We start from the raw sequence: 16,998 nt of genomic DNA, 5'->3' as shown, positions 1-16,998 counted from the left end.
AGCTCTTTTCATTAGCTCATCTGTAAACACTTACTTTTGTCCTGTATCTCTCTCTGTATATTGCATCTGTTGGATATACCTCATCCTGAGGTATACTAGCATCACATACATGAGAATCAGAGTCCCATACATCATATATGTGAAGATCACACAAGTATGTGGCAGAAATTAAGCTGGAAATTATTGATATTATAAGGCCCAGAAACAAAACTATTCACGCATTCCATGTAAAATTATTGACTTCACTAACACTATGAAGGATAAACTCTGCAGAGATCTATTTTGTATCCAATAAGAATGACTAAAGAATAAAGGAATAAAATCAGTCTTTTTCACCTGTCTGTAAGAGGCGTTATGACAAGCCTGTCAGTACAGCCCAAGAATTCATTCTGGTATGTGAAACCCACATCAGTGATCTTAATCATCATTTTATCAAAGTCTTCATTAAAGTAAAATCTACACTGTTTCAGCCACTCAAAGTCCGTCGGGCTCTTGATATGCATACGGCACTAAGAAAAAAGGGGGGAAAAAGGCTATAATATTAATGGTTAACACTTACTTTCGCATTTATATTCCCTCATCTAAGTAGTACTGCAAAGGCATCACTGTAATCACAATGAAAGGCATAAAGAAGAGCTAGTAACACAAGAATAGTGGAGATCCTATCTTGATTTTTACCATAAAATTGCTAACATGTTATTCCTGTCCCTGATATCCACACTAAGGCAAAGGGGCTTTAGGCTTTAGACAAGTGTGTCAAAATTCCAAATACAAATGAACAATTCACAAGTCTCAAACAAGAGACATTAGGCTTAGTTAACATTAAACCTGGCATTTCTTTTACTTATCTCTACCATTTCATTTTTCCATATGACTAGGAAGCACATAACATGATACTTGATATTAGAAAAAGCCATGAGAATTGTATGGAACCACATGCAAATTGGAAAAAAAAGGTATATCAAGACAATGTCATAGTGCAGTTATTAGTAAGGAAATTCAACAGAGCTGGGAGTAATTCAAAGTTGACCAACTGAATATTAAAACAGAATTTTAAAAGATGCTCTGTAGGTTGTATCTAAAAATTATACGTTGCATAAGATGATTATAACTAGAAACAACTAGTTCTACAATTAAAAGACAGGTGTCTGCCTATCAGCAATGGGTTAAACCTCAGTAATTCTTTTCTCATACAGCTTAATTTCAGAGTCAGGTCCAGAGCTTCCTATAGGTAAAGGGGTATGCTAGCTTTTATACTTGAGTTAAGCAGTAAATTCTTTCACTTTCCTAATTTTAGTATCCTGTGACAGCATAAGAAGATGTGAATAAATAAATCCCTAAGTAATAATTAGGTATGCTACTGAAACTAGAACAGAGGGGATTGCAGCTTCAACCAACTTCAAACTTTTTCCTGTATTATAACTCTACATTCATTCTATTTACTCCTTGAAATTCACAACATAGTCCAGAGAAAGGACAATTACTTGCAACACAATGCATGAGGAAAAAGAAGTCCCTAACTGACCATGCAACAGAGAGTCATTTAACTTAAGTGGGCCAACATAAAGCATTATAAAATTCTGCTACTGCTATTGCTTGGGGGCGTGGGGGGGTGGAACTGAATTACTTTAAAGGGAAACTAAGCTATGGATTGAAGGAACATCAGCACCTTTATACTACTTCAGGTCACATAATCATTACAGTCCTGAAATTAAATGTTTAGCTTAAGACACAGGAGTTCATAGGTGTAGTAATATTTGCTTCTTGTCTTTTTACATTGTTTTGCATGGAAAGTAACTCATAACTCGTTGTATTTTTCAGTACTCACCAGACCATCAAAAATGTCCCTTTGATGCACATGAATAGTGATCAATGTCTCATATTTAACTCGCTCAAATGGACTAAGGTCTTTTGTTGTTGTATCTATCAACATATTTAGAAGATCCAGGAAAAACTGGTTCGTCTTTCGCATAATTTTTTTATCACATCTGGCATTAGTCAAAGCTTCTTCTGAGTCTCTTGTCCAAATCATTTGGATCCCCAACAACCCAACCTTAGGAAACATATATGCTTCATAATCCTTTCTCTTTCATATAAAATGTACATTCACAGACACAGACAAACTAAAAAAAATGTTTTTGTGACTATTTGTATAAGGTTATTTTTTCATGCATCAATATAGATGTCATTCAACCTATGCATTTGTTTTGTGTCCCAACTCTGTTCATAAAGTTAACACTTTAGTTTTGTAGATGCTGCCCACAGTGCACTGTTGATACAACTATTAAACATAATTTATAGCATCTATATATGAATACTATATACAATTAATATACTTTATAAATATAATTAATAACTAATCCATGAATAACTAATGCTTCAATTTAAAATTTTTTTTATTAAGTCACAAAGCCTTCATTCCCTCTCTAACAACATTCCTGATCACAAGTGAAGAAGTTTCTGCTAAGAAAATAATTTTGCCTTGGCATTACCCTCAGCTCCAAATCTTTAGCAATTTATAGTGTTTTCCTGAATATGTAAACAAACACATAATTTTACTACTTTTCCTTCAGCAGTCAAGTATTAAGCTTGTAAAGAAATAGCGTTAACTCCATTGCATTAACTTATTTCATTCAGCATTATTTTTGAACAAGACCATCAGGTAAGTTTTCTTCTTTTGGTTTCAGATACATAAAGTGTAAAGTAAAAGACTGAGGTGATTAAGATAAATTTAAATGTCAGTTTGCATTTGTAACAGTGGCTGCAATTTTGATTGCAAAGACAATCAAAAAACATCAATGTGCTACATATCTGTGAGTAATTCTTCACTGATCTAACAATGATATTACCTGAGCTGGGTAAGTAGAAAGAAATTCAGTCAGCTGGAAACTAGTTTCCTGGATGTGCGCAGCTGCCTGGCGAATAACATGATGCAGTGACAGCTGGGATTCCTTCAACAGAGTATTGAGCCAAACCTCCACGTTACCTTCAGCCGTTACAGGTCTAGTCAGCTCTACAGTCTCACCTTCTCGTGAACTAATCGACAATATACGATCATATATCTAATAAAAGCAAAGCAAGAACATTTTACATTTAGAGTTTCATTGTGATCTCTAACATAACAGTCTGATTTTACTGCCATCACTCCATTAAACTTATTTAGGTAACTAATAAATTATACCAAACTGTTAAGTGAAATGTAAAAATGATTAAATCATTACTTCCGGTGTGCAAAAAGGCTTTAAACAAAACATCATCATCTGAAAAAGGAAACAAACACTAATACATTGACAGTTCCTGAATTTCAATGACAACAGCCACTTCCCAGACACAACAAAGGAAACCTTCTCCCATTATTGGTGGTTTAATATCCTAACAAAATTTACAGCCTTACAGTCAAAAATAATGGAAACACAAAAGTTAAGGAACATGGTCAATCAAAGGAATTTCAAACGCATGGGGATGTAGTGAATTTTTAAGAAAATGTATACATACACAAGAAAAAAGATGTTTTTGGTTACTATCTTTTCTTGTGAAAGGTATAAAAATATTGTTTTTCAAATGGTATGTTGGAAAGCATATTAAGGATAACTCAGAAACAGGTAAGAAACTAGATACTTTTTCTCTTGCAATCAGAAAATGAATGAGAAAGTACAAATACAGGCAATCTAAAGATACAAATATGCTCATAAAGAATCAGAAGCTTATCTGAGAGGATGCTAGCCTATATTAAGCCACAGAAGACAGTTCAGTACTCGGATGTGTTTTCCTGAAACCTAAGCACTGGTGCAATTTTTTGTTTGTTTTGCTGTGCTACATAGAGTTTTCCTACTACATAAATGAGGATGAAACTAAATCTTAAACGAAAAAAGTCTATGCATCATCAAATAGTTTGAGCCTGGTAAAACAGTTGAATGCCCTATGCACCCAGATAGCTTTCTTATTTAAGAAGTATCACACATTGTGAATTTGTAAGAATGTAACACTTAGGTGCGAGCAGTACATACCTTTTCATGAAACCTGACAGTTTTAATATTGTCAAAGACATTCAGCAGATGTGCCTGTATATTGTGACAGTCTGATGCCTGGCCAAGAATTTCTAAAAGGGCAGGATCCGACACAAAGAAGAATCGTGGAAATAAGAAGCGCTTTTTCTCCAGGTACCTGCATTTTTTTAAAAAGTGGGGGGAGGGGGGGTGGGATGTAGTGTTAAGTGAACAGGTTAATTTATACATCCTTTCCTCTTTATAAGTGGCATTTCTCACAATGTATCATTGCAATTTTTAGCAGTGGCAATGCAACAACATATTACCTTCGTGTTAACCACATACTTTAAAGCTACTCTTTTAGCATCAGGAATAATTGCAAGGAAAGCTTTTATTATTTGCTATAATGTAAGCACTTGTAAAAAGGAAAGAAATCAAACCAAAATAAAATGCTTTTACATTAAGTCTGTTACTTGCTGTTTAGGTCTCATTCTGAATTTCTCCCAGATTCATGAAAGGTCTGAGTAGGACATACAGACCTAGACTGCCTTCTGGATTTAAACCAGGCTGAAACAAGCTTTGATTTCAACATAGACAGTGGGTGACAGCTTAGTCTCGTATCAAACACTTATCAGGGAGTTGCTAAAAATTTCTTTGGAGGTGTTTTATCCTGGTAACTTGTTTGTTCAGTTCAACTGAATTCGTAGTAAAATAAGAGCATGATCTTTCTCCAAAGCCCATGGGATAGTACTCAACTAATTGGTCTGTCCCTAATAACATAATTCATAACCATGTGCCAGGACTGTAGTCTTGTAGTAATCTTACCCTGTGAGTGACTTCTGACAGATTTCAAGCTGTTCTAGTAAATGTGGTAGTAACTGCCCCATGATTTCATCTCCAATGCAGCACTGAACAACGTTAGGTGTTTCATGAGCTCGGGTCATGATCCTCACCCAGGATTTATCAATGTTAGAGAAACGCTTTGCTTCCTGTTGAAACATGACAATGCATGTGGAAGGGAAGAGATGGAGGAAGGAAGACAGAAGAGGGAAAAGGCACCTGCTTGCAGAATTGGCAATCTGCAATGATCTTCTCACTAGTAATCCCGTGTCGAACTTCTAAAAGGTTTTTCAGTTTAGAAAAACACAGATCTTTCCGCTTACACAATACAGCTTATTTTATACTCTACTGTCAAGCCTACTAAGAATGACTGAAAGTAGAGAAAACTCATTATGCTTGAACTGTATGCTTCGAATTCGAAGATTTTTTTCAAAAAACTAAAGTTAATTTTTAATTGAAAAGCTATGTAGGAAAGTTTAAGATAAGGATTCCTAGGTACTACTAGGATAGTGGTAGGTAGGCTAGGCACAACACGTAAACACACATTGGTTAACAATTTTACAATCTAGAAATAAAAATATCAACTAGCTCACACAATGTTATTATTCTACAGAATACTTTTGTTGGCATTGTTTACCTAATTTCTTAGCAAGACTAGTTTTGTTAAGTACTAAAAAAAAAAAACCACGTTTATGTTACTGCATCAACTATGACATCACAGTTAAGTTTTATTCTTAAAATGTAGAAAACCAAACTGAAAAAAGACATGTCTGAAAACCTTAGGAAGCTGCTTTGCTATGTCACCACCACCAAAAACAGCTTCTAAATAAATCCACAAGTTCTGCACAGTCATCCAGTTCTCAATGATATCTGTTGTGTTGGAAAGATAGTGCACCCATTTCTGAATCTGTGCCTTGAAGGGAGCGTTGTATCTAAAATAAAAAGAAGATACTTGCTTTATTTCAAGAAGGAAATAAGTCTCTTGAAAGCCAGCATATCACTCGTATGAATGAGGAATAATTTTTCTGCTTGTAACTTTGTCAAGTGAAAGTATAAAAACTTTGTGTATATATATATATACACAACTTTGTCAAGTGAAAGTATAAAAACTTTGTATAAGTATACTTAACTCAATTCAGCTAGTTAGCAGCTGTAAGCCAAATCAGCACCAACTTGCTACTTTGTACACGTGGTGCGTAGCACAGCTCTGACGCAAGAGAAGCTGAATAGGAGCAAGATTTCAATTTCACTCTAAGGTAAAGTGGTTCCAAAAAGGGACTGTGCAACATCTTGCAAACCGCAAGACTCCCAGAGGCCCCTATCAACTGAACTCTTGCTTTTGAACATCCACCTGAGGATCAGGTTCTGTGTTGCTTGTTTTATCTGCAAGCTTCAGCATGTGAAACCAGACAAACTCAACCTCATTTTAACTGGGATTCTCAGCACCTTCAGCGTGCAGCAGTGACCCATCACAGGGGGCAGAGTATAGCGCCTGTAATGCCTGTAGTATGCCTGCCACAACCAGGCAGTGTTCCCCTTTATGTTCATGCTACTTTCTTGCACCCATGAAAACTGTCCAGTTGATTATTCAGGAAGCCTGAACTGCATCCACATGCTTTCAGAAGTTACTGGAGGAATACAGACAATAAGAACTAGCCCATGAACAGTTCAAGGGCAAGCAAGCTCTTAGTTTTTATCTAGATGGATGTTTATTTTCCTTCTCTGTGAAAGATAGATAAGTTCAATAAAACAAAGCCTCTTGCTGATATTTTTATCTCCCCCTGCCCACCCACCCCCCTTTTCCTGATACCTGTTACTCATGAGAGAGCCAAGAATCATCAAGCTGTCCTCCATGGTAGCAATTGTTTCTGATGTGCTGTCACCTCTTAAAAGAAGTTCCCCACGTGTTTTGAAGTTTGCAAAGACAAATGTTTTGTTGTCCCATTCAGCTATAACTTGTTTTAGCTTCAGCTCAATGTCTCTCTCCTTCACAGCACTTATGCAGATATCCTTTTAAATAAATAGGATGTCGAAGCAAGCTATGAATGGTTCAAGTCTCTGGTATACAAATCTAATTTGTATTTCCTTAATGCTAATAAGGATGATGAACAACTATATATCAAGTGGAAAGACCTACAGACAGGCAAACAACATAGCTAATAATCTGTATACCACATCTCAATATGGTCAGCTTTTGGGGAAATAAAAGAATAATACAGTGATTACTTTTCATATCTTTAATGTTGCAAAGCAAGGTACCCTCGCAAATTAACTCCTGGGCCAAGTTACATGATACAAAAAGAGGAGCTGACACCATGATATATTTGTGTCATTATTTCCTACAGAAAGCTGAAGTGATAGTCTATTTCTCTGTTCTTTCTTTAGAAATATTGTTTTCCTTCTTACTAGTTACTCCTACACTATTTGAGCAGATTGTTTTGTTTCATGCATCCTTTTCTCTTCCTTCACAATACCTCTATTTCCTCTTTATATCTTAATAGCGGAGCTTCCATTATATTCCTCAGTTTGAATGTTTCACTTTCCACATCAAAGTTGTGTTCAGTGAGATCTGTAATCTGCTTCCAATGCCGAGGCATCATTGCTTTACTTGACATACGTTCAAGCAATGGGCAACATTCACTGAAGTCCTCAATGGTCTTCTTCAGGTCAAAAAAGGCCTGCCATTCCTTTACACCACGAGGAAGCTTACAGCATCTAAGCAGAAATAATGCAAGAATTTTCAAAAAGTTGCAAATATTCTTTCCGTTATCCATTTAATTTTTTATCCACAATTTAACCACAGTATATAGTTTTAACAGCAGACCACATACCTTCCGAATTCAGGTTCCTTATATTTTGACGCTTCTGTATGTGATTCTGCATGTCAGAAAATCTGTTTCCAGTCTATTTCATTGACTGATAGCTGGCCAAGCACCTACAGGCTCCCCTTGAGGAGTGTAGCTGCATAATTCTAATACACTTTGTCCAAGTGATCTTTAAAAACAATTGAAGCGCTTTACATCTTGGTTTCATCTTTTGGCAAGGTTCATGATAAGCACTGCTCTGTGCTCTAGATAAAACCCTCTCCTTGGAACATGCAGGTTTAACTCTTTAAATAATTTGATTCCTGGTTTGTTGAAAAGTTCAGCTTCTATGGATGCAATATATCCCATTTTGTTAGGAAAACTATTCAGCAATTCACTAACTTGCCTTAGACATCTAGTGCATCTGACTCTCATGAATAACAACAACAAAGTGAAATCTCCCTTCATGAACAAAACAAATAGCCATTTTAACTTACATTCCAATCTGACCAAAAGATATTAACCAAGAAGCTCTCTAATGAACAATAATCCTCAACATTTAGAATCTAACCTGGCTGCTTTATTTTATGAAGTTGGTAATGGACATATTTTTCAATTAAAATTCACATTTTTCATGGTTCAATGAACAAATACATGCTCATATATGAATACTGATGTTAATCGATTATAATCACATTTAAGAAGTAACAAAAATATTTTAGGCATCTTTACCACAGCAGCAGTTTCTCACCTGTTCTGAAACTCCAGAAGTTCACTGTTAATTTTTCCAGTGTCTAATTCTGACCAAAGAATATCATAGTAGCCACTGACTGTGTCAATGACATTATTATATAGATTATAGAGTTTCTGTAACAGGTTCAGTTGCTTCTTTATTTCAAGCAGCTGAGGATACCGAGTAACAGGCAAACCAAAAAGAGCTTCCCCACCAGTATAAGTAATATATTTCCGAAAAAGATTATCGAATCGATTCTAAGAAAGAAAAAGATTAAATAAATAGAGTTAAAGAACTAAATATTCAAGATCTGACATTATGCTTAGAGCTACATTTGTGATTAAAATCTAGTAAATACTAGAAAGATACAGAGGACATAGTACCAACTTGCACCGTCCACATTTTTGTCAACAATCTTCATGAGAAATGTAACTTCTAGTTAGCTTGGAGACAGATCTTTAAAAGTTGACAGAGACGTTATTTACTCCATGTGGCACAGTGATAGAACAATAGATGCTAAGCTTGCATGTGAACGAGGTGGAGCATGACATGCAAAGATAAGAAAGGTGGATGCAGCAAATTCCACCTCTCCAAGTATGCTGTACAATTCTTTTATTGAAGGGTTGAAGTAAGATTTACTACTGTTTAAGCAGCAAAGAAAAACAAAATTTAATTGTCAATTGCAATATAACTGAGGGAACAGTAGGAAGACAAAAGAATAGCATTGTGGGAAAAGGAAAACCATTAGAAGTCATTATTACAGGAACAGAAATTAATCATGGTACAAAGAAACATTTAAACAGGAAAAACAGGAAATAACAGGAAACCTTTAATACTATTTCTTTTAAAAAGGGAGGGAAGGAGAGGGGAAGAAGATAGGGCAGAATTGTATTTGTGAGAAAAAGACCCAATAATGAGCACAAGAGCAGCCTATAGCCAAATACACTAAACCTGAGAGCAGGTCCTCATCAGGATACTTGAATCTAGTAATTATTTCTCATTATCTATGCAGCCTTTCTCTTATGTCCTAAAACATCTAACTTTAACCAGCATTCCTTGCAAACGCACAGAAAAAAATATTAACTTAGCTTTCATTAAGTTAAAACAAACTTTACCCAATCATCAACCCTATGTATCAATGAAAATTAGTTCAGCTACTCTGATTCATTCTCAGAGCCTTCAGGTGTTAGTTTACTAGTGCAGTAAGTATTAAGCAATGTCTTAGAATTAACAGTACCTGAAACATAGCAAGCCTGTCACTGGCTTCCTGAGGCTCTAAACCAACCACCATTGGCCCATTCTAAAAATTTAAAATAAAATAAATAAAAAAATCTGAATTTAGAGGGTGAAAATAGCCACAACTTATTTCTAATCAGCATTTTCTAAATGTTACACTCATAACATTTTTGCAGCTGCATGATTCCATCCCTGTATCAGATAACTGAATGAAAAGAACAGTTACCTACTAGAAGCACTTTATTTGAATTTTTAAAAAAAAGCAAACAAAGGTGGCAATTAATTGTCTTTTTAATACAGAAGTTTTCATAATAATGTAAAAGCTAGGCAATTATAGCTTCTTTATCAAGTAAAAATCAGCATTACTTAGAAGATGACACAAAACTGGTTCAGCTTGACTCATTTACATTTTACTGAGAAAGAATATAAGAGTTTAAGTCATTTGTACTTCTGTCCAACATCATAAAACATTTCTTACATTGTAACATAATTTCTTATTAATCGCAATCTTCACATTTGCTCATGCTAACTAGCTGCTTATCATAAACCCTAAATGTCTCAAGTCTTATCTTTAAAAGCTGATTACCATCATTACATACTTCAGTCACATACAGAACATAGCCTGCCCTGCACTGAAACTCAAATATCACATTAACAAGAATAAACTTATTCTTCAGAAAGATGAATAACATCCCGTTAATTAGGTACCTCCACAATCTTTCAATGCTCCCACTGCTCCTCAAAAACTCCTATAATAAAATACACCACAGATACTTGCCTGATCATAATCTGAATAGAATTGTGCACAGTCTTCAGTAAAAGTCTTCACAGTGCTAATAAGCTCTCCTTTGAAGTTTGGCTGCAAAGCTACCAGCTCATTCTGCACTTCATTTGCACGGACTAGCAGTTTTTCCCAAGTGTAGTGCAAAGTGTCCACCTTCTCTGTCTCTTCTTTGGCCACAAGTAAATCATACTTATTTAACATAGCATAGGATTCCTGTCAGAAGTTTGGATCGAGATACACAAAACTGTAAGTGAATTTTACACATATAGGTATGTTAAAATTTTAAGTTTTTAAGAACAGAGAATGATTTGTTAGAAAATCTGTACTTTTTGCATAGCAATTATCACAATCTGGCAAACCAACACCAAACTGGAAGAAACATCAAAATGAAAACCAGTTAGTTTTCTTATCTGACAGATTATTTGCCCTAGTGCAATTTATCTCTCTAAAAAAAACAGTTTCCAGTTAAAGTAGATATACTTTGCTTTTCACCATAAACTACTTGTACTACTTTTGCTCCTTCACACAACTAGGGACACCCTCACAGCCTCTAAGGCTAAGAGATACATTCTTTCTTAGCTGTAATCTGCAAAATACAGAAGGGCCTCACAGTCATTTCCATTATTTCCACATACGAGTACATACTACATTCCATAATTTACCTCAGCTCAGAGAAATCAGAATCAGAAAACACAGGTGCAAGACATTTGTCTGACAACAAACACAGGTTTTGCATCTCCAAAACAGAACATTAAGAGCTGTCAATATTTGGTAGATAAGCATTTTATGTTAAGTTAATTTAAAACAGTAAGAACCAAAGCCTGACAATAAAATTGTGGGCAATCAGGAATCATGAACATTTCTTAGGAAAAAAAATCCTACTGAACATCCAGCCAATGGTGCATTTTTTCAAACTGTAGCATTCTTAAATCCATACTGTGATCAGGAATGCAGAGAAACAGTTACTATTTGGTTTTAATTCTGCCATTTGACCAGAAGCCCCTACATTGTCAGATGTTCAATAAATGTATTCTACTAAGTGAACTTCTTTAAAGGTAGTCAATTGTTGATTTCTCCCTACGATATAGCTGATAAAGCAATCACTCTCACACATTGTCATATAATCTGAGTAGCATTAGCTTTTTCCTGACTTCTGTAGGCTAAACTTAGAAAAAAAAAAAGAAAAAAAAAAAAGAAAAAGGAGGAAAATCAATGCTTTTCATACACAGATGACTCCTACAAAGTACCAGTAGCTTTCTTGCATTAAATAGCAGTATTTTTTGCACTATTCACTAAAACACCTCCCACCAACAAGTTTACATTTGTCCAAATCAGAGTTCTGTACAAAAAAAGTTCGCAGGAACACAACAGGTCTGCCACCCACTAAACACATATTAAATCATACCTTTCCAAAGTGCACTGCTAAGCTTTAACCCAGAAAATAATGGTTCTGTTGAAGCAGTTACCCACACATGCAACACTCCTGTTAATTACCTCAATGGGCCCAACTTGAGAGTCTATGGAGATCTGTAGTTCTCTGATCTCTTTTAAAGCTGACATGGCTATTCTTATATCATCCAGATCCTTGATGTGGCGATTTAACTTCTTGCCAGTTTCCTCTATAAAAGTGAAAATTGCTTCCATCTCTGTTCGGTACTTCTTATTACAATGACACCCCAACAAAGTCATCCACACTTTGGTTTCTGCCCTCAGTGCTAGCTTCAGATCAGCTAAAACATTGAACAATGAATAAATATTTAGATAGTGTAGATATTTTTTTAAGATGTGCTTTTAATCTTTTTGCACTCTGTGTTCTCTTCACTCCCAGTTCTGGTTTTTTCAGTCTAACCATCCATCTACAGGGAAGGTGAAATCACATTGACATATTTGAGTGGTTTATAGGATTGCTTGCAATTCAGGACTCTTTTTCTCCTCCTCCCAATATGTCATCTTTCCTTCTGGAAACATTTCCTACTGGAAAGATGAGGCTGGACTCCACAGTTGTCATCTTGTTTGTATATCATCACACAGATTTCTGTCCATTGCTAAAAGTTGCTTAATATTCTCATTTGAGTAAAATTTTTAAGAATCAGTATTTCAAAAAATAATATGGGTGAAAAAAGTGAGAGCCTGATTATGGAAGCCGAAGAAATAGAAACCTTGATCTGACATTTAATGAAACCAAATGGCCCATCACCCATTTAATTTTTTAAATTTTACCTGTAGTATCAGTGGAACCAAATGACAAACATTTAGAGAGAAAATTGAAGTTCTCGCTGAGTCGCTGCCCAGTTTTGCAACGATCCACTCCATTTCTCTAAAGCTCTGCCATTAAATTCAACTTTCTCCCTCACAGTTGTCAACAGAGAGTCAAAAATCAATACCAACACAAGCAGTACATAAAATTTTAGCTGGATAAAATTTCAGCCCTGCTACCTATTCATTCCCTGCTCAGATTTCACTTGTGTGTCTCCCTTTTTACACAGTGCCTCTTCCCATGCTTAGTTCTCACACCTAATGGTCTTTCAGGTTCATCAGAACTACCTCACCTCCAATGAGTTTCAGCAGTCAACTTGTTTCTCTAGTTCTGTGCCTTATGATATAATGAAAGGTATGGTTGACATTATTTCTTAAGAAAGAAAACATTTTGCTTCCTCAGATTTGACAACCACTACAAAATCAATTTTATGCTTTTCTTATAGTCTACCACAGTTCCCAACTGTCCTTTCTGTTATACTGGCATAAAATGTTTATACAAAATGTAGTTAGATGGTGTGGAATCTGAGCTTCAAAAAAGTAAACATTTGAGGGAGGCTTGGCTTTCACGGCAAAAAAAGTGAATCACCAACATCATGCATGTTTCTCTTAAGTATATTAACTAGAAAGCTTTTCAGCCATGTCATTACATGTAGCCAGACAAGGAGAAAAGCAACATAAATGTTTTCATCTTGCTCCCATAAAACATGTATCTATGGGGGTCAGTGACAGAAGCATAGGCAAACATCTACCATCCACCCCATAAGTAAGCAGAAGTATCCAGGTGGGAGAAGAAACTCCAGCTCAGCCTCACAGATACCCTCACATTTGTGTTTTGTTTGCATGCATTTACAGCCAAAACAGCAGACAGCCATCCTCTCTCCTCCTTTCCATCTTTAACATAGTTGAGCCATCTAAAACTAAGCAGCAGGAGGCAGAAGGTATATGTCTCTAGGGAGAGGTGGAAAGCTTAACTCTACCAGTGTACAGTGCAATGGCTCCCACGGAGATATATTCAGGCTCAGAACTGATTTTCAGCTCCAAGTGTTGGAAATGCAGAATTTCAGATTCAAATTCAGAGAGTAATAGGTTTCCCGTCATTAATTTGTCAATGGTTTCCTCCTTGTCCCTCTGCCATATATGGTGGTAACAACTAAAACTCGCCAAAGCTGTAAGAATTTCCTGAAAAAATTAGAAGTTCAAAGAAAGATTCTCAGCATTATATGTATAGCATGCATATAATTACTTAGCATCTGCTTGTTAGAATACATTAAGAACTCCATAGTGTAGCACATTGCATCACCTCACTAAACAGAAGGCTTCTGGTAAATTTATGCTAAAGCAAGTTCCATTAGCGATCACAAGCTTTGCCAGGAGCTGTATGTTGGTCGCATTCAATTTGTCAAATCAGTTATGGTATTTTCCAATGAAATGATTCTTCAGTCAATACAATCCTAGGAATCAGTGGGAAGTAAAATACTCCTTTAAGACTAGGATACAGAACACTTGTCCTTCCCTACCATTTATTGGACTAGCAACTGAAACCTGAGCTCCAAGGCCCAACATAACAAGAACAGCAGTAACTCACTTTGTTCTCAAATAATGAAGTTATGATTCTTTTTTTCGCATGTATGACACCAGTGTTGTTAACATTAAATTCTACACTCAATTAGGCATCTTTGATTTGAATATCAGTTAAGGTATGACACAGAATTATTTTTCTGGTTCTCAGAAGTTCAGGAAAATATTAGACAAAGTTAAAACATCATCATTTCAGCTAATTAAACAAGTAAATGAGAAGTGACTGCTACAAGAGATAATCCACAGCATGAACATAGCGCTTGCAGGCATTCAAACCTGGCTAAATGATAAAGTTTCCAATTACAAAATACCAATTATCAAAATACCAAGATAACTATCCACCATTATCAACTGCACCTTAGTTTTCAGTTTTCAGCACAAGCTTGTATGTCATTTGGCTAGTTATGCTTTAAGTTACAAGGCTTTTAGAAAAAATTTCCACCTGGCCAGGCCACACTGTAAGGCTGGACTGAACCCAGGAGGAACTGATGCAGAGTTCCCCAAAGAAATATCAGTCCAATACCTACAGTTTACTAGAGAGTGCAGAGAATAAGAAAAGAGCAAAGAAATGATGCATATCCCTTAAGCTACTGCCTAACCTCCAGGAGCAAAACGTATGCACCACTTTAACAAATGTCAACTGACTGTCACAAGTTTTCTTGCAAAAACATTCATAAACTCTTTATAATGGGCCAGAAGGCATGCTGGTTTCATTATCATTTCTATGTGAATAAAAATGTATTTAACATACTTGTACAATTATTGGCAGTTCTATATCAAATACACACAACTCAACTGTACCTAGAATTTTTTATGATGTTTTACCAATTGGAGATACATTTTTAATCAGACTTAAGTTTTAGTTTATGTAAGATTCAAAACCTCATATATTTTTGAACAGAGTATGCTTAACCCATGTTACACTTTCAAAGTGTATTTGCAAATTTGCAGCCACGTTTTCCATCCCCCATCCTACACTTTTTCATTCTTATATTTAATCACTGCTTTAAATACCTACCCTTATTGCCCAAGGACATTAAAAGTAATACATTAATATCCTTTGGATAGTGATATTAAATTAACATCTCAATTGTCTTACCCTTTTTGTAGAATTAATAGCAGTGCTGAGTAAAGATACTAATTTAATAATGTCTTTGTTCTCTGAAACGCTCTTGAAGTAGCTCTGGCTTTGCATTGGATCAGACAAACTGACTGATGTTGCATCTGACACACTATCTATAAAAGCAGATTCAAAATACAAAAGCAATTTTAGGACAGATATTGTTTAGGCCAAGCAAATTCCTATAGCCAAAAACTAATGACCTGTTTTTCAATAATGCATTTTCAAGTTAAGAGTACTAATTAATGAAAAAGACAACTAGAAGTCTAGGTGGACAATATAATTGCCACAAATTCATAAATCTCCCCATTTTAGGAAACTTGCTTAATCTAGATGCTCTGTCAATTTCAGAATAAGTTCCACTGCAATTGTTCAAAAAAAATAATTTCCTTTTCTCTCACCCCTCCCCAAGGTTTATTCTATATACTTCACCTAAGTGATTTACCGATATGCCAGCATTGACCAAATCCATAAATATTTTTTTTTTCTGAAATCTGAAATATTTCACCACAAATTACAATTTGAAATACAAATTAATGTTAAATCCAAGATGTTCATAGCCAGTCCTCAAAAGGAAAGAAAGATAAAATGAAGGTCCATTAGTTAGCAAAATACCCATAAGATTGAACTTACCATCATTGCTTATTTCATGCTGTACAAGAGAAATTCTTAGTTTTGAAAGAACAATTTCATTTCTTAACCAATTCAAGTATTACTTTCCTACTTTTTAGGTGTATAAGAGGGAGCTAACCTAAAAAGACCCAATGTATTTTTTAAGTACCTGAAGTACAAAGTAGTACCACTAATTTGGTTTCACTCTACACCATTTCAGACAAGAAAAACCCAAAGATAACATCTTAAATTTCCTTGAATTAATGTTTTCAATAATGTAATTCCATGTCTGATCACAAAACAGATTAAGTCAAAATCCTTTTAGAAATTTTACTCTATTCAGTCATCTACACAATCCTTTCTCTACCAATACTGCAAATTATAAAGACATTTCTATTCAATATCAGGTTTTAAGTTCAACTCACCCTTCTTAAAGGAACTTCAGCACAAGTTTTAAGACGCCACTTGAACATGCCAAGTTACAAACCACACAGGCAAATCATGAAAGATCTTTTGTGTGGTGATAGTGACTATAATTGTCTTCCAAACTCATTCACAATTTCTACTATGCTGTCCAAGCTGGCCCCTAACAGCTTTTCACATGCTGCAGAACCCAAAGCAGTACAGCTCTCTGAGAAGCACATAAAATCCCCTTACTCAAATCCACACAAAGAAAAGTATCTTCAGGCAAGCCTCATTTCTAGTGACAAAGAGAAGCACTGACATTGTTATTATATCCCATTTCTTCTCTGAAGTAGTTCAAAATCTATGAAGTCTTCTTTCTACCATTTTTGATGCATTTTGTATCTAATATCCTGTAACACATTCCGTATAAATCACATTTCCCATTCAATGATGTCAGAATTTATCATTACCATGCATGTTTTTCTTTCCAGTCTCTTTCATTCCATCATCAGAATCGCTGTCTCTGCTCTCACAATGCAACACAGCCACTTTTCTCTCTAGCATTTTCTTCTGGGGAAGAAATAGAATTTCATTCTCTATTTGCGGTAGTTTTGAAACATTAGTTTAAGTAAGGCCGTTAA

The 16,998-nt window shown here is 35.4% G+C and overlaps 1 protein-coding gene across 1 annotated transcript in view; it reads right to left on the bottom strand.

Annotated features, from left to right (window-relative positions):
* Positions 1-16,998, bottom strand: part of DNAH5 (dynein axonemal heavy chain 5) — a 120,078-nt gene that overhangs the window by 69,015 nt on the left and 34,065 nt on the right. Inside the window, 15 exon segments of the mRNA XM_037382298.1 lie at positions 337-509; positions 1,829-2,053; positions 2,850-3,062; positions 4,008-4,164; positions 4,812-4,975; positions 5,605-5,758; positions 6,637-6,836; positions 7,301-7,541; positions 8,382-8,620; positions 9,601-9,663; positions 10,378-10,596; positions 11,878-12,113; positions 13,620-13,821; positions 15,320-15,444; positions 16,828-16,927. Coding sequence (XP_037238195.1) covers positions 337-509; positions 1,829-2,053; positions 2,850-3,062; positions 4,008-4,164; positions 4,812-4,975; positions 5,605-5,758; positions 6,637-6,836; positions 7,301-7,541; positions 8,382-8,620; positions 9,601-9,663; positions 10,378-10,596; positions 11,878-12,113; positions 13,620-13,821; positions 15,320-15,444; positions 16,828-16,927 — 2,711 coding nt within the window.

This window comes from Falco rusticolus, chromosome 3 (assembly GCF_015220075.1).
Source record: "Falco rusticolus isolate bFalRus1 chromosome 3, bFalRus1.pri, whole genome shotgun sequence".
In the NCBI taxonomy this organism is placed as follows: domain Eukaryota; kingdom Metazoa; phylum Chordata; class Aves; order Falconiformes; family Falconidae; genus Falco; species Falco rusticolus.
Note: the sequence above shows the minus strand (reverse complement) of the source record. Positions and strands in the feature narration are given on the sequence as shown.